General features: G+C 43.1%; 1 protein-coding gene across 2 annotated transcripts in view; it reads right to left on the bottom strand.

The window, feature by feature from the left end:
• LOC150045368 (uncharacterized) overlaps positions 1-511 on the bottom strand; it is a 51,187-nt gene extending 50,676 nt beyond the window's left edge. For both annotated transcript variants that reach the window (XM_090319843.1, XM_090319842.1), the window contains exon 1: positions 423-511. In XM_090319843.1, coding sequence (XP_090175969.1) covers positions 423-450 — 28 coding nt within the window. In that variant the 5' untranslated portion in view covers positions 451-511. The remainder of the gene's footprint in view (positions 1-422) is intronic.
• Between the last annotated feature and the right edge of the window lie 15,945 nt (positions 512-16,456).

Genomic DNA, 16,456 nt, shown 5'->3' with positions numbered 1-16,456 from the left:
GACATACAATCTCCCAAGACTACTTCCCAAGTGGTTAATATTATAGCCATGACTCACTAAGTCCCACTAAATTTGAATTTTGACATAGGCTTTCAGAAGAGGGTAACCTATGATTCTTTCGTGGACAGTCTCCTGATAAATTGATTATACAGCTGATGGAAGCAATATGGATGTGCTTCCTTGTGTCTTATTCTCCAACAGTATCTTCACAATTGACTTTAGGAAATGTACATTTCTATAAATTTAGGAGTTTTTTAAGGTAGCTACTTTCAAAACTGAATTAAAAATAAAAATTGAGTGTATAAATCAGTAGAGAAATTGGTTTGGGGGATAATGGAAACATGTAAGGACATTGTGTTAAGTAAACTGAACCGGTCCATCCAAAGAATCAGCATTGAAGAACTCAGTCAGGATTTACATACCACTGCAGCAGCAATTCAAGTTTCCCATCTCAGAGCAGTATAGGTATCACCTGGAGCTCTTCCCAACTGCCTCAGCTATGAACCGCTCAGCTGAGTGACAGTTGGATGGGAAGACAGGATGCGCATCATACATCACCAGGGTGACAGGTCGTCACAGAATGCTCACAGTGAGCACCTGCCACCCAACAGTTGGCCACTGGACAAAACTGAATCCCAGACCCACAGATTACTATTCTATGAGTATAAAATTATGGTTACACATCAAAGGAATTATATTTTATTTATCCAATTGCGCAATTAAGAGTACCTGTTGTAAAATGATAAGACAAAAGACAAGGGATGGACCAATGTAATAGCGATAATCACGAGACAATTTATTGGAAATGAACTTTACAACTTCGGAGGGGGTGGGAGGAGAGGAAGTGGGAGAAAAACATGGGATGGGGTAACAATGTTTGAGAAGAAATACACTCACTACCTTACGCATATAAGTGTAACCCCTCTGTACCTCATCCTGACAATAAAATTTTAAAAAGAGTACTTGTTATATTTCATAAATTGGGTCTGCTATCTGAAAATTATTATCTTTATGAAAATGTTACATGAACAGAAAATTATCTGCCCCTCTATTTTTTTCTTCATCTTGAAATTTTCAGGGCTAAAAGGGAAACTAAGATAATATGTTGGGAATAAAGATCCCATTACTGATCTGGAACACTAATTTTAAACATTTCAACTGTACCTGTGTTTTCCAGACACAATGAATGATATAATATATATAAATGCTACCATTTGTCTCAACTAAAGTCGTTCATTTTATGTAAATTCCCTTCTCTTTGCACTATTTTTGGAACAGTGGACATGTCAGAACCTATCCTTAAGCAAACAGTTGACCCATGTGCCTAGCTGGTTTTGAAGCCACCTGATTGGTGGATATACACTTATCTTTGTCCATTCTATGCAAAATGATCCCAACATGCTTCCCAAACTCGAGAAACTGAAGCTCCTCCTGAGAGCTGTAGTACAGATGAACCTGTGAATGAAGAAGTAAAAGTGGGAGGGGTGGGGGAAGGGAAAGAGGAACAAAAACATGTGAAGGGGTATCAGTGTTCAAGAAGTAATGTACCCACTGCCTGACGAATATAACTGTAATCTCTCTATACATTACTCCGACAATAAAATACAATTCAAATACAGTTTTAAAAAAGAAGTAAAGTGAAACTGTCTGGCCTCCTTCTCTCTACACCTCAGAAATCAGCTTATTTCATACAGGGACAAGCTGATGTCTGGAATGTAAAACTGTAACAAGTGAAAAAAAATTGTAACAAGTGCTCTGACACTGAAGGATCTTAACCCTAACAATACATAGGAGCACCAAAAATACTAAGATCATGTTCTTAGGTCTTTCTCTGAATTTCCTATTCTGTTTAACTGCCATTTATATTTATTCTGAAACCAGTGAACTGCTGTTTAATTATAAAAGCTTTGTTGTCTGCTGAACTATCTGATAAGTAGTATCCTTCAGGGTGTGTCAATGTTCAGTAACGTGCATGTTTACTTATCAATATCATATTTAGGTAAAGTGACATTTCAAAATATATAATACATGGGCTGGGAGTTTGGCCTAGTGGTAGAGTGCTTGCCTGGCATGCACGAAGACCCAGGTTCGATTCCTCAGTATCATATACAAAGAATAAAAAAGCTGGAAATGGTGCTGAGGCTTGAGTTGTAGAGCTCTAGCCTTGAGAAAATCCAAGGACAGTGCTCAGGCCCTGAGCTCAAGCCCAGGACTGGCAAAATATGTATCTAATATATATATAGTATATATATTATATATATAATACAAGCTTTTTAGTAAGTGTGATTAGACAATGTCATAGTCATTAAAGTATAGAATTTATAATCTCATAGACTACTCAAAAATGTACTCCAGAATCTAAGTCTATTTAAACAGAAGAAACCATGGATTAATACCCATTAAAAAAAAATCTGGCCAGGCACAATAGCTCATGCCTGCAATCCTAGCTAGTCAGGAGGCTGAAATCTGAAGATCCCAGTTCAAAGCCATCTCAGGCACTAAAGACCGTGAGACTCTTATCTCCAATTAATCACCAGAAAAGGGGATGTGGTGCTGTGGCTCAAGGGGTAGTGTGATAGCTTGAGCTGAATAGCTCAAGGACAGCACCCAGGGCAAGCCCCAGGACCCACGAAAAAAAAATCTGGATGTAGGGCCGGGAGTTTGGCCTTGTGGTAGAGTGCTTGCTTAGCAGGCACAAAGACCCAGGTTCGATTCCTTGGTACCACATACATAAAAAAGCCAGAAGTGGTGGTGTTAGAGTGGTAGAGCTGTAGTCTTGAGAAAGCCCAAGGACAGTGCTCAGGCCCTGAGTTCAAGCCCTAGGACTGGCAAAAAAAAAAAGTGGATGTAACAAAGGATTTTTTTATTGTTCCTCAAACTCTGACAACAAATAAAGTTAAAGCATAAATTATGATCTACAGGAACTATCTGTTTAACATTTATCCTGTGTGCTAACTACTGTAAGGGGATACAAAGAATCTTAATCAAGAAATAACCAAAAGACCATTTTTAAAGTTAAAATGTAAAAAAAAAAGTACGGAAGTCTTTCTCATGTCTTAGACGCACCATTCTCAAAGTATGATGAACTGAAATTGTCTGTCAGTCTTGCTACAGTGCAGATTCTGAACTGGGAGATAAAGATTGTCACTGTTCGTACCTTAAAGATCACAGTCAGAGAAGCAAAATTTAGAGCCAATTACTCCTACTGATAGTAAAGATTATTCATTTACAGAAAGGACAAAATGCATATCTGAAAGAAAGGGTAAATGATAACTTCTATACAAAAAAAGAAAATTAGAGGAGGGGTCATTCCCTACTGATGGTGTGAAGAATCCCCTAGAAAGATGATCAATAGTCTAGAATGAGAGGATATGTCCAAACAAAAGCCGGCCTGAACCTATTACCATCAGAAAGACAGCAAATCCTGCAAACTCTGGCCTGATGCTTTTATATCTGGTGTTGGCTACTGGCATGTATGGGAAAGAATATAGTAATATGCGGGCACCTCCATTTCTAACCCATCTGCTGGCCAGTAGCACAAGTTACCTGAGAAAGTTCCATCAAATATCTACGTAGCTCAACCCTGTACTCTAAGTCATGAAAGAAGTCTATTTCATTTCATCACTGCAGCAGGATATCCAATAGCTAGACATTTGCCTACTGTTGGTGCCATTCACAAAGATGCCCAGGTCAGGAACATTCACACCTAGTCCTGCCCTCATCTTCATATACCCTGATCTTCATAGCCTGGTGTGTAACATGAAACACCATGGCCAATTTTGTTATTGCCAAGAAAAAAAATAAAGCACATATAGTTTGAATAAGCAAATGAATCATTGGTGAATGATTTAAGATATTAAAAATGTAGGGGCTAAACTTCTCTAAGTGGTAGATAATTGTGGAGGCCTTGAATTTGGTATTGAGGAAAAAGAAAATGATGAAGGGGAAGATCAATATTTTATTGCTTGCTTCACTGTTCTCAGTGGTGTTCCAATCACTCAAATGCCCTGCGGTTTGTTCTGGCCCAGACACATTCAAGAGCATTTGGGAATTTGAAACTTTTATATGGTAAATGGATGAGTGCTTCAGACATATCTGTCACAGAGTGGAAGGCTTCCCTTCATCTTTTTTCTAAGTTCCCTATGGATGGTGTTCTATAATTAGGTAGAGAACTCCGGAAAGAAATCATGGTGCAAGCATCTTCCTCCAAAGTTTGTTTACAAACTTTGAATAAGTGACCTATAAGTTAAAGAATGGACCTCTCAGGAAGGTCCTGAGATTTCATAAGGATTCATCAGAAAGACCCACATAATTTTATTTCTGGCTTCAGAGGAGACAGGAGAGGGCGATACAGAAGATGAAAGAATATGATCTACCATAAGAATAGAAGAAGGGTAAGAACACTGCAATAGAGGAAGGGAAGATTTTAAAAAATGAATTGGAGAACTTCAAATGAGAAGGTAACAATACATAAGTATTGCTACTCACTGTAGAAGGAAACACAGGAAATTCTTCTCCCATGATTAACTATTAATAGAAAGTTGCATTTTATAATTTAAAATTACCTTTTCTTTTCTTTTGCCAGTCTTGGTACTTGAACTCAAGGCCTGGACACTGAGTTTTCTCATAGCTAGTGCTCTACTGCCTGAACCCAGCACCAATTCCAGCTTTTGCTATATATGTGGTACCAAGGAATGTGGTACTCAGGGCTTTATGCATGCTAGACAAGCACTCTACCATTAGGCCACACTCCCGGCCCTATCTTTTCTTAATATCAATGTTTTGGTAAGCAATATTTTGTTAAACACATTTGTCATGCAAATATGTTCTGCTGTTGAGATTATACATAAATACATTAAGATGTATATTTGTTCCTTGATTCCTGAAGGGGGTATCCTTGTCAATTTTCCCTATTTTAATTTGTCACATTGGAACTATTTGTAATAATTATCATTATTTGTTCATAAATGCCTGCATAAGCTGCAAAATGTAATTAGGAACATGCCCCCAGTAATTGATTCATAAAGTTCAGATTGTCCATGTCTGATCTTTCTAGTGAAAACACAAAAACAATCGTGCTGCTCCTCCTTACCTCCTTCACACTCCTGGTGGCTACATTTTATGCTGAGCACCAGCCTTGGTGTGGCCTCTACAGCTAGCAAGCACCCCTCAGCACTCAGGGACAACAGCAGCAGCTCAGCAGCAGCTCGTTTGCAACTTGGAAGCCTCAAGAGAGGATGAGACTTGTGTTCTGCTTCTTGACTGAAGTTTACTCTGCAGGTGCTTTCTATCCCTGGCAGGAAAGAGGGGAAAACACATGGGGGAGATGAGTTTCTTTTCTCCCAGACATCTAGGCCATAGGTCAAAAATCAGTACTTTTTTGGTCATCTATCTATTCCCTGAGGCAGTTCCAGGTGCAATATCAATGTAATGACCATATTTGAATATAACTATTCTTTCACTACTTCCATTCTCCTTCATCCCTCCCTTTCTTCCTTCACTACTTTTCTCCTTGACTACTGCAAGCTTAAAGATCCCTGGTTCCCAGGCATGGAAATGTCTGTGCAATAGCGTGACAAATATACCACATTGGTCATCATCCTCTGATGATATGGGTACAATCCCAGAGCTCTTTCCATTCCCCATTATTCCCCTTAGAGTGAAACACAGATTGTTGAGACTAAGTACTTCCCAGACCTGAGCAAGGAAGCTAAATCCAAAAGACAAGGTCCAGGGCCCATGAGTGAATGTCCTTGAATTTGTCCCCCATTTTGCTGATAACTCATCCCCATTTCTTCACCAGAGAAGGATAATCCTCATCTTTCCAGAAGCCTGACTGTCTCCCTCGGCCTCAAAAGAGACTGGGAAGTTATCGCCAAAAACTGACATAAGCTTTACAAACCATGCTAGACATTCCAGGACCCATGAATAGGTGCAGGCTCCAAATGCAAAAATACCCTGGTGGTCAAGACAGCAGTCAGGGTCTTTTGCACTCCCCTACATCCTTGACCCAGCTACCCAGTCAAGTCTTTTCAACCTGTATTAATGCTGGTAAGAAAAGAAAAAAAAAAAGGGCAGATCTGAATTTAGGAAAAGCAGAAGCTGGAGTCCAAGAATTGGCAGAAGGAATAGAAGTAAAGCCGATAAAGATTTGGGAAACCTGATCTAAGAGGAAGCTGAGGAATGCATGGAGAGAGGGCAAATGCAGTGAATGCAGCTGAGTTTCTTCAAGTCGGGGTTTGCTAAAGACCTTCTCAGTGGAAGGAGCACGGTCTGGGGTGGGGGGGGGCACACTACGAAGAAGTTGAGGTGGAGCTACGACACCGACTCGGGGGATGCGGTGGGACCCAGTCGCCCCAGGACAGATCCAAGCTGCACTTACAGGCCAGGGACCCCTCCTTTGCACCCCATCCACACCTTCCTCACCTCTCTTCTTCTGTCATCCATTTTGTGTGCCCTCTCCCCACAGATGCCCATCTCTCCCTTTTCACCTTCCTCTCCCCACCCCAGCCCCCCAGCCCTACCCTAACTCTTGCAATCCACTTCTCCCTTCCTGTCTCTCTCACTGCCACCCCCACTTTCTCTTAACAGCCCCCATCCTTCCCACTCATCACACTCCTACATCCGTCCTCCTGGAGTGGGCACAGCCCCTCCCCTCCCCCACGACTCCTCCTCTCCTCATCGGCTTCTGGTCTTCCAAGTCCTAGAGTCCAGGCCCGCCATGCTGCCTCTCACAAGATCTCACCCGAGAAGGCCCCGGAAGTACAGACTAGGACTTTGCTGAGTCATCTTCCAGTTCATCCCCGCCCCTCCCTCTCGCCCCGCCCCCTCTTCCCCCTCCCCTTCCGCCTCCGGCTACCGAGGCCTCGGGCGAGGCGCCAGGGACGCTTCGCCGCCGGGCACGCAGCGCGGGCCGAGGGAGAGGTAAGTCACGCAGACCCTGTGGTGGTCACCACGGGCCCCCCCGGGTCCCCTTTTCCGTGTGGGAGTGGGATATGGAAATGTGGGGTGGAAGCCGCGGAGCCCTGGGGACCACGTGCGGAGCGGGAGGCGGCCTCACGGGGAGGTGCCCCGAGGCCTCTGAGCTCGGCACGCGCCCCATTGGCCGGCTGTGGGTGCCTGAGAAGTGGGGCGGCCGCCCCGGCGCCCCTGCGGGTGCTGGCCTCGCCCTGCTGGGGTCCCAAGATGGAGGCGTGGTGTGGGGGTGGGGTGGAGGGGGGCAGGACAGAGGTCAGTGCGCCTGGGGAGGGGACACCGTGACCAGCCCAGCCCCGCCACCTCAGATTGTCCTCAGGTCCCGCTGAGAAGCTGGGGTTGGGATTTGGAGTGCAGAACCGGACAGTCGACGCCTGAAATCCTGGCAATGAAGAGACTTTCTGAGCAGGAGGACGAGTCCGAGGGCAGTCCGGGGTACGTGGAGGGTGCTTCAGAAACCAAAACAGCAAGCAAGGAAAACGAACGTGATCCCAGTAGTGTAAAAATGTGTCCTCCTTAGGGCAGGATGGAGTGTGCAGTGTTTGGCTTATTTTCTAGGCAGTGCTTACAGAATTGTTGCCCTAAAAATGAACATGTCATAATGACATTTGACACTGAAAAGAAATAAAAGATTACTGGTTCCTGAGTGGAATCTTGTCTGCTCCAGGGCTAAAATGGTAAAAGAGAGCCTGAGGTTGTAGAGCCACTAGCATGAGGGACTAGCCTTTGAGCCTGTTAGCATCCTGATAATTCTCTAAAGCCCAGAGCCTGGGACTTTTTTAATTAGAAGAGAGAGCCTTCCAGCTAAGAAAAACAGCTGAAGTGTATGGGGTTATTTTTTTAATTTATATTTGCCAGTCCTAGGCCTTGAACTCAAGGCCTGAGCACTGTCCTTGGGCTTTCTCAAGGCTAGAGCTCTACCCCTTGAGCCAAAGAACCTCTTCCTCTTTTTTCTATGCTTGAGATATCAAGGAATCAGGTCTTTTGTGCTTGCTAGGTAAGCACTCAACCACAAGGCCAAACTCCAGGCCCCTGTATGGGATTTTTTATACCCATCAACTTTTATCTTGTCATCTTCTCAGTAGAATTGGGGAGATCTTTTTTATTTTTAATTGTACTTTTATCTAAGAGGTTGTATAAAGGAATTGAGAATGTGATTTAGTGCCTGGCATGCATTAAGCCCTGGGTTAGATTCCTGGGTACCACATACACAGGAAAAAGCCAGAAGTGGTGTTATGGCTTAAGTGGTAGAGTGTTAGCCTTTAGCAAAAGAAGTTCAGGGATAGTGCTCTGGCCCTGAGTTCAGGCCCCAGAACTGGCAAAAATAAATAAATAAATAAATTTTATTTAAAAAATATTAATAAATGAAAGTAAAGTAGCATATGAATACAATGAATCTTGATCAGTGTAACCCCTTTGGTCATTCTCTCCCATTTCTCCCAACCATACCCCTTCCCTCAGTTTTTTTAATTTTGTAGGACATACATTGAATTTTATGACTATATTTTCCTCCTCCTCACCATCTAACCCTATGCCTTTGATTCTCATCCTCCCCCCCAACATTAATCTTTGTTAGTGTCAGTGTAAGATTGCCTTTCAGCATGTTGGCTACATACTAAACTCAGGCAAACTGGGCTCACATTCCAGGATTTCTGAGCAATTGCATCAAAGGCAAAGAAATATTTAAAGACCTAAACAAGAATTCAAGATGCTTTGGGACCTCCTTAATATTCTCTACACAGAGAAAAATAAACTTTAGAATTTCTGTCAAGGTTGATTGAGATGTTTGCCTTGGAGTTAACTACTCTGTCTATAGAAGATAAGGTTATGGTAGGCCATTGATTTTAGGGTAAGTATCTGGAGAAAGCTATCTCCAGAAATAGAGAGCTGGGCATCAGTGGCTCACACCTGTAATCCTAGCTACTCAGGAGGCTGAGAACTGAGGATCAAAGCCAGCCTGGGCACTAAAATCTAGGAGACTCTTATCTCTAATTAACCACCAGAAAATCAGAAGTGGCACTGTGGCTGAAGTGGTAGAACATTAGCCTTGAGCTGAAGAGCTCAAAGACAGTGCCCGGGCCTGGAGTTCAAGCCCCACGACCAACAGAAAAAGAGACAGAGACAGAGATGAACCACTCCACTGGTGGAGTTCAGGAGATAATCTGAGAAGCAAGAATTCTCTCTCTTTTCAAAGCAAGCAGAATGTGTGCTCCCAGACTTGGAATCTGGACTCAGCCATGTGTAATTGAGCAAATTTCTCCTACACAGAAAAGAGAAGTGTACATGTTCAGAGCCTTGTGGATGAGCAGGAGGGAGCAGTTATTCAGGTTCTTTTTGGGGGGGGAGAGGGGAGCACCGCTAGAGGTTGGTCTGCCTTAGTTGATGTGTGTGGAAGAACCAAGTGAAGATACAACCTAAGTGAAAGATGTGGTATCTCTTTAGCTGTTTCCAGTGCTGCAGGTTGAACTGGCTCAGCTGAACGGCTCTGCCTATACAGAGCCAGGTAGGTGGGGACTCACTGCAGAGGAAAGATGTACCTAGCTCTCTGGCTTCTGCCAGTACTGGAGGGTTGCTATGTCTCAGATGATGTAGAGCCACTTGGAAATCCCCATCACAACCCACCCTACCCAGGCATGTTTAGAAGCAGGCACTACAACTCCTTCCTGAAGCCAGACAATTCAGACACACTTTTTAACCTAGTGAGTGACCCTGAAAAATTATTTTTTATTCTTAAGGCCTCCCTAGCACCTTTGATTTTTCCTGGGAATGATTCTACTATCAGTGACCTCAAAATGTATTGATCATACACACTTGGTGCTGCCTGAATCACAAAGAATTTGTCACTTGGTACTGACTTTTCTAGTGTTTCATTGAAGATTTTTGTGATTACTCACAAGGAAATTTCCAGTAATTTTATTCTTTTTTGATGGCTTGGTGTGGAGATAATACTGACCTCATAGAGAAAGAAGTCTTCCCTTTGCCTTCTGTTTTTTGGGAGAGTTTATGCAGAATGTACATTAATTGTTCTTTACAATTTTGGTAGAATTCTGTGGGGTAGCTCTAGGAACCCTGCTCCTTGCCACCTGTGCTTCAGCATGTACACACTCAGTGACACACGCAGTCAGGAGCCAGAGGGCACCTGGCCCCACCCACCTGGAGCAAGTGGGGTGTGTCTCAGGACACCATTGGCTGACGGTCACATTCAGGGACGTCCCTATTGATAGCGTGGCGGCCACCGTTCGACCTGTATTTAGCAAGCACGATTTTTAAAATGAAGTTAGATCTGCACCGAGAGTCTGGTCTCCAGAGTCTGTGTTCTTGGGATTCGTGAGCTCCGCTGCCATCTTATCCTCCTCCTAGACGTTCGAGAATGACCCCAACAGAATTCCTGGGAAGCCATCTGATAAGTACTTTCCTTTGTGAGAAAGATATTCATTATTAATGAATATATCATTAGAAGTCCATTTACATTTTTTCTGGTGCCAGTTTGTATCTGTTCCAGTCAGGGTTCTTTTTTTTTCCAATCAGGGTTCTTAAATGGGGATAGAATAATAGGATATATGTAGACTGATAAAGAAATGCATGGATGAATAAATTGATCAATAGATAAATAAATGGTAGGTTGAAAAGGGACGTAGACTGACGGGAATTTATTAGGGAAATACGCTTACATGATGGTGCAGGTAGAAGAGTTCTAAATGCCGTCTGTGAGAGGAGACCCAAGGAAACTTTAGTGAAACTCAGTCCAAACACCATGTTCTCAGAACCAGGACAGCTGTTAGTTAAATCTAATCCAAAATGAAACCTGAGTCTCAGGGCCATTAATGCACATCAAAAAGTTGGAAGACAAGGGCCTTGAGCTCTGCTGTCCTCAGGCAAGAGAAGATAGTCATCTAGTTCCATTTGAAATGGAAATGAGATAGTGATGGTAGTAAGAGGGTTAGAAAGGGGAGAAAGAAGAGAGATTAATTCACTGTTCTTCTGCTGTCTCTTGAACAAAATTCCCCCAACAATCATACATTTAGTTGATTTTATTTTCTATCCTCTCTTTTTTGAAAATGAATGGACATGTGATTCAATCAAGTGAATCTATGTAAAGTCAATAACAACAACAACAACAAAATTGCCAAGTATTTACTGGATAATATAGCCTAATTTTGCTTTTTCATTACAAACTTGGAGGTGTGAATGCATAGGTTGCCCAGAAGGCATATGACAGTTTATGATGAGCCAGGGGAGGAACTCAGAGGCCTGGAACATTGGTATCAATGCTGTGGTGCAGAAGGCTCTCAGCATTTAGCTGGAACTGATGAATCAGGACCCTCAGCCAAAGTCTCCATGGGGACAAACAGGTTAACATATACAGTTATTTCCTTTTCATATAAATGAGATTTGATTATTGCCTCTCAGTATACTTATACCTTAATTTCAAATATTTTTATTTCTGTTTTGGTTCATGATATTTTATATAATCCTAAAATAATATTGAAATTTTTTGCCAGTTCTGGGGATTGAATGCAAGGCCTTGGAAATGTCCCTTAGTTTCTTTTGCTCAAGGCTCACTCTACGACTTGAGCCACAGTGCCACTTCCAGCTTTTTCTGTTTATGTGGTACTGAGGAATGGAACCCAACGCTTCATGTATGCTAGGCAAGTACTCTACCACCAAGCCATATTCCCAGCCCCAATATTTTTTAAAAAGAAATTTGAAACTCAGTATTTTTTTTGCCTAGAGCTTGAACTCAAGGCCTGAGTGCTATCCTCTGGCATTCTCAAGGCTAGCACTCTTTTTTTGTTGTTGTTTATTTGTTTTTGTTTTGTTTTGTTGCCACTCCTGGGCCTTGAACTCAGCGCCTGAACACTGTCCTTGGCTTCCTTAAGGCTAGAGCTCTACTGCTTGAATCACAGTGCCACTTCTGGCTTTTTTCTATGTATGTAGTACAGAGGAATCAAACCTGGGTCTTCGTGCATACGAGGCAAGCACTCTACCACTAGGCCAAACTCTTGGCCTGGCTAGCACACTTTCACTTGAGCCACAGCACCACTTCTGGCTTTTTCTGTGTTTGTGGTACCTAGGAATCAAACCCAGGGTCTCGTATATGCTAGGTAGGCACTAGGCCACACTCCCAGCCTAGTCATAGTATTTTTTAACTGATGCTATCTTTCTTATTTCCTTCTTGTTCTTATTTTTGTTTTTCTTTTTGTTTTTAATTTTATGGAGTGAAGCGTTATAGAGAACAACTCAGAAATAACATGGTGATTGTAATTAGTTATAACAAATGAAAATTAGTAACAGTACATTTTAAGTGATCTCACCATGAATGTGTAATAATGCATATATTAACAGTAGTCATACATTTCAGAATATCATGTACAGCATAAATACATGTTTGTTCAAATTTATTATTTTGTGTAAAACCAAATATATTATGTTGGGGACCTTCTCGGATGTCTAGGAAGCAGGGTAAGATGGCAACGGAGCCCACGAATAATCCCGGGAACACAGACTCTGGAGACCAGACTCTCGGTGCAGATCTAACTTTATTTTAGAAAACCTGCTCACTAAATACAGATCCAGCAGTGGCCACCACATCATCAAATAGGGACATCCCTGAATGTGACCGTCAGCCACATTCTGAGACACGCCCTGCTCGCCTGGAGTATTCAGGAACTCCTACTCTAGGCAGGAGGGGCCAGGTACCCTCTGGCTCTGGACTGCTTCTGTCACTGAGTGTGTATGTGCTGAAGCACAGGTGGCAAGCAGCAGGACTCATAGCTACCTCACAGTTCCCCCTTTTTCTTTATGGACACTCATAACGGAATATAGGATGGGACCTATAAGATGCGCAAAGACATTAGACAGCATCCAGGCAAGCCTGGATAAACTCAACCAACTTAAAGCAAACATGGGTCCTGCTGCTGTGGAAATGAGCTTGGTGGGCCAAAGAGGGCTAGGTGGGTTTCAGATGGGATTGGGGTAAACAGGAATCATGATACCCTATTAAAGGCACAGCCCCCATGTCCTCCCGAGCATGCTTTGAGGGGAGATACTCCAGGCCCCCACAATTCCTGTTTTGAGGAGAGTATGGAAGCAGCGTCTGTGGCATCCATATTCGGCAGAGCAGTCATCCAGGGTGGCTTTTCTGGATAGTTCTGTGTCATGGGCATACTGGTAAGGCCACAAAGATGGAGGCAGGACTCAGGTCAGCTGGCTGTGGCTGGAGGTGGTGTCACTGAGATGCCATTTCATGGTGGCAGGAACTTGTAGATTGCCTGCTCCTAAAACTTGAGAGTTAACAGTTATGCAAAGAAGGGGGATCATGTGCTGTCCGAGAGGGCGGAAGGGTTTGGGGCCTATCCCAGAGGTGGCCTTTAGTTTACGTCACAAACCACAGCTACGCCCTCTGATCGAGCAGCAGGCGCCATCTCAGCCAGGTGTGGTCCCAAGACCAGGAGGTGAGCACGGGGCCACAAGTTAGGCCTCCTTTTACAGCATAGGCTTCCATTTCCCTGATGTGACATGCTCCACATCTCCCCCGTATTTATTTCATTAGCAGGTGTTTGCCTTACTCGAGAGTGTGCCTGTCTTAGGTTGTCCCCCTCTGGGGATCTTACCCGTCACTGACTACCACCCTAGCTCTTCAGGCAATTCACCTGCAGGGTTGGCAGACCCAAATGGAGATTTTAAGTAGGGGAGACAGCCAACGTCCACAAAGGAAACCCTTCTATTCTCTGGTCTACACCTGTACATCCTGGTGAGGGCAGGCTCCTGCCAGGTGTTTGGACAAGGGGCAGGGGATTTGGACGAGGTAGCATGGTGCCCCAATGCTTATAAGCAGGGGAAAATCCTTTAGATTTGAAATTTAAAAGTTCAATGTAAATAAAGCATCAACAAGCTTATCTTGAGGCCTGTGCCTTAGGCACCTGTATCCCCCCATTTATATTTGTTTTTTAAGAGGGCCTATGGCCAAGAGTGGGCTAGCTAAAGTCCCAGGAGTGGAATCTGGGCGAAGATCATCTTCTGTAACTTCTTCAAGCTGACTCAGGAGCATTGTCTCTATACTTGGCCAGGGACCCTAAAAGCTTAGCCTATTTTACAGATTGATAGGCACACAGCCTCAGGTTCACAAGCTTCTTTCCAGAATTTGTGGCTGGTGTCAACCCAAATCTCCTCAGTTAGGGGCTTTGAGCAAAATTATGATTGTAAACTACCTGTTATTATACTGACAAGTTCCTGCCCCGTAGGCACAGGTATTAGTAAGGCATGCTTATAAACTATTTTATGACCTCCTGGCTCTGATAATTTTGGATGGCCAAGCGCAAGTGACTCTAGGATCTGACACCATCTCCCACACAGGGATAAAAGTCTCATCGACATTTCACTTGGTTGGTTGCTAGACTTGAACTCAGGGCCTAGGCATTGTCCTTCAGCTCTCCAGCTCAAGGCTACCACTCTGCCACTTTGAGCTCCAAAGCAACTCTGCCTTACCAGAACTCTGCTGGAAGATTAGAGATCACAGTCTCACGGGGACTTTGCTCTGCCCGGGCTGGCTCAGAACTGCAGTTTTCAGATTAAAGAGTCCTATAAAGGCCACTTTACTCCGATTAAAGCATCAGAGTGGTCAACACAAAAGTAGTCTCTAAGCATGATCTTACTGGAACTTGGTAAGGGCCAAATTTACATCTGAAGGATGTAAATAAGAATCTGCGTTCTTTTCTGTGGGCCCCGCTGGAAACTTACAAACTTACAAGGATGAACTACTGGAGACTGTTACAAACAAACTTACAAGGGTGAACTAAAATAACAAACAATTATTTTTGTTAGCCCTAAACTTCCTTTTACCATCAGATTTTTTGAAACTGATAAATTCACATTTAAATTTCTGATACTTATCTCCAAACTTAAACTCAAGGAAATAAATTCCAAGTTCCCTGATGCCTTTTTGCTAAACAGAATACGATGTTTACAATGTAAACAGCTCTATGCATTACAATACTAGATTTTAAAGTAGTTCCTCTTTAAAACAATACAATAATCCTGTGAGGCATTTGACTTTGCTTGGAGTATCCAGGAACTCCTACTCTAGGCGGGAGGGGCCAGGCACCCTCTGACTCTGGACTGCTTGCTTCATTGAGTATGTACGTGCTGAAGCACAAGTGGCAAGCTGCGGGGCTCCTATAGCTACCCCACAATATTATTTTGAAGAAAAATGAAATTGGCAGCTTTGTTTTACTAGGAATTATTTATTCCCCTCAATGCATACCAAAATGATCATTCTAATAGGCATATAAGTGACACATATTGAAATGTGTATCTCACTTTATGGGATTCTAACAAAATGTTTATAATGTCTACATTTGAAGAAATTAATTTATTTGGTCTTTCTATTAACAACACAATTTGAATTGGAAAAAATACATAAATACTTCAAGTCTTCCGTCTGTTACACTGCCTGTTTTTTATACTTTGTTTTGTATTGTTTTTGGTTTTGGGTTTTTTTTTTGGGGGGGGGCGTTGGTCACAGGGTTTGGGTGCAGTCCCTGAGCTCTTCAGATCAAGGCAGTAGCTCTACCACTTGAGCCACAGCGCCACTTCCAGTTTTCTGGTGGTTAATTGCAAATAATAGTCTTTCATGCCCAGCCTGGCTTTAAACCACAATCTTTAGTTATCAGCCTCCTGAGTAGCTAAGATTACAGGTGTAAACCACCAGCACCCAGCTGCCTGTGTTTTCTCACTGAAAGCATTTGCATAGCCTGCATGATGCATCTTATTCTTCCCACCTAACTCCTTTATTGGAGCAGATAAAGAGGCTGTATTGGGCCTTGTGATATTCTCATTCCCATTGTCCATGACTAACCACAAAGTGAGAATCCCTAATCTTAATATCTGAAACTTCCTAACTACCTATGTGATGCTATAAAGAAAAATTATGTATCATGAACTGTTTCTTCAGTGGGGTAGTGGGTAGATATGTATGTTGTCAGTGATCATTTTGCTGCCTACTGAACCCTGTGCCCAATCAATGCTGATCTTGGTTCTGGCAGAGACACAGATGCAGTGTTGTGGTCACTGGGTGAAGAATAGAATTTAAGTAAACTAAGGACTCCACTGCTGCTGTCAGTGCAGTGATGTTAGCCCTGATGAAAGATGGGAGAAGGTGAAGTTGCTCATGCTGTCCTGAGAAGGATGGATTGTTCCCTGAATGTTTTCTTACTATCATTTTTAGAGAAGATTCATCAAGTTGAGTGTATACCCACCAAGTTTTCGGGAGCTGGTTACACAGAGCCTCCTAATGGATTGGACCTTATCCATTGCCACAGGAGAGGACGTGCATGTAAAGCTCTTCCCTCCATTCATGGCGGCTTAAGCTGGAAGACACAGTGGGATCCTGAAGGCAATGGTAGGGATCTGGATCTGCCTGCCTTCATCTCAGGGCCCTGATAAGCAAAGAGCACCTTCACCAGGAAACCTTCCACATTGT

This window comes from Megascapheus bottae, chromosome 28 (genome assembly GCF_031878675.1).
Source record: "Megascapheus bottae isolate mThoBot1 chromosome 28, mThoBot2.hap1, whole genome shotgun sequence".
Lineage (NCBI taxonomy): Eukaryota > Metazoa > Chordata > Mammalia > Rodentia > Geomyidae > Megascapheus > Megascapheus bottae.
The sequence above is the reverse complement of the archived record's forward strand: the minus strand, read 5'-3'. Positions and strand labels throughout refer to the sequence as shown.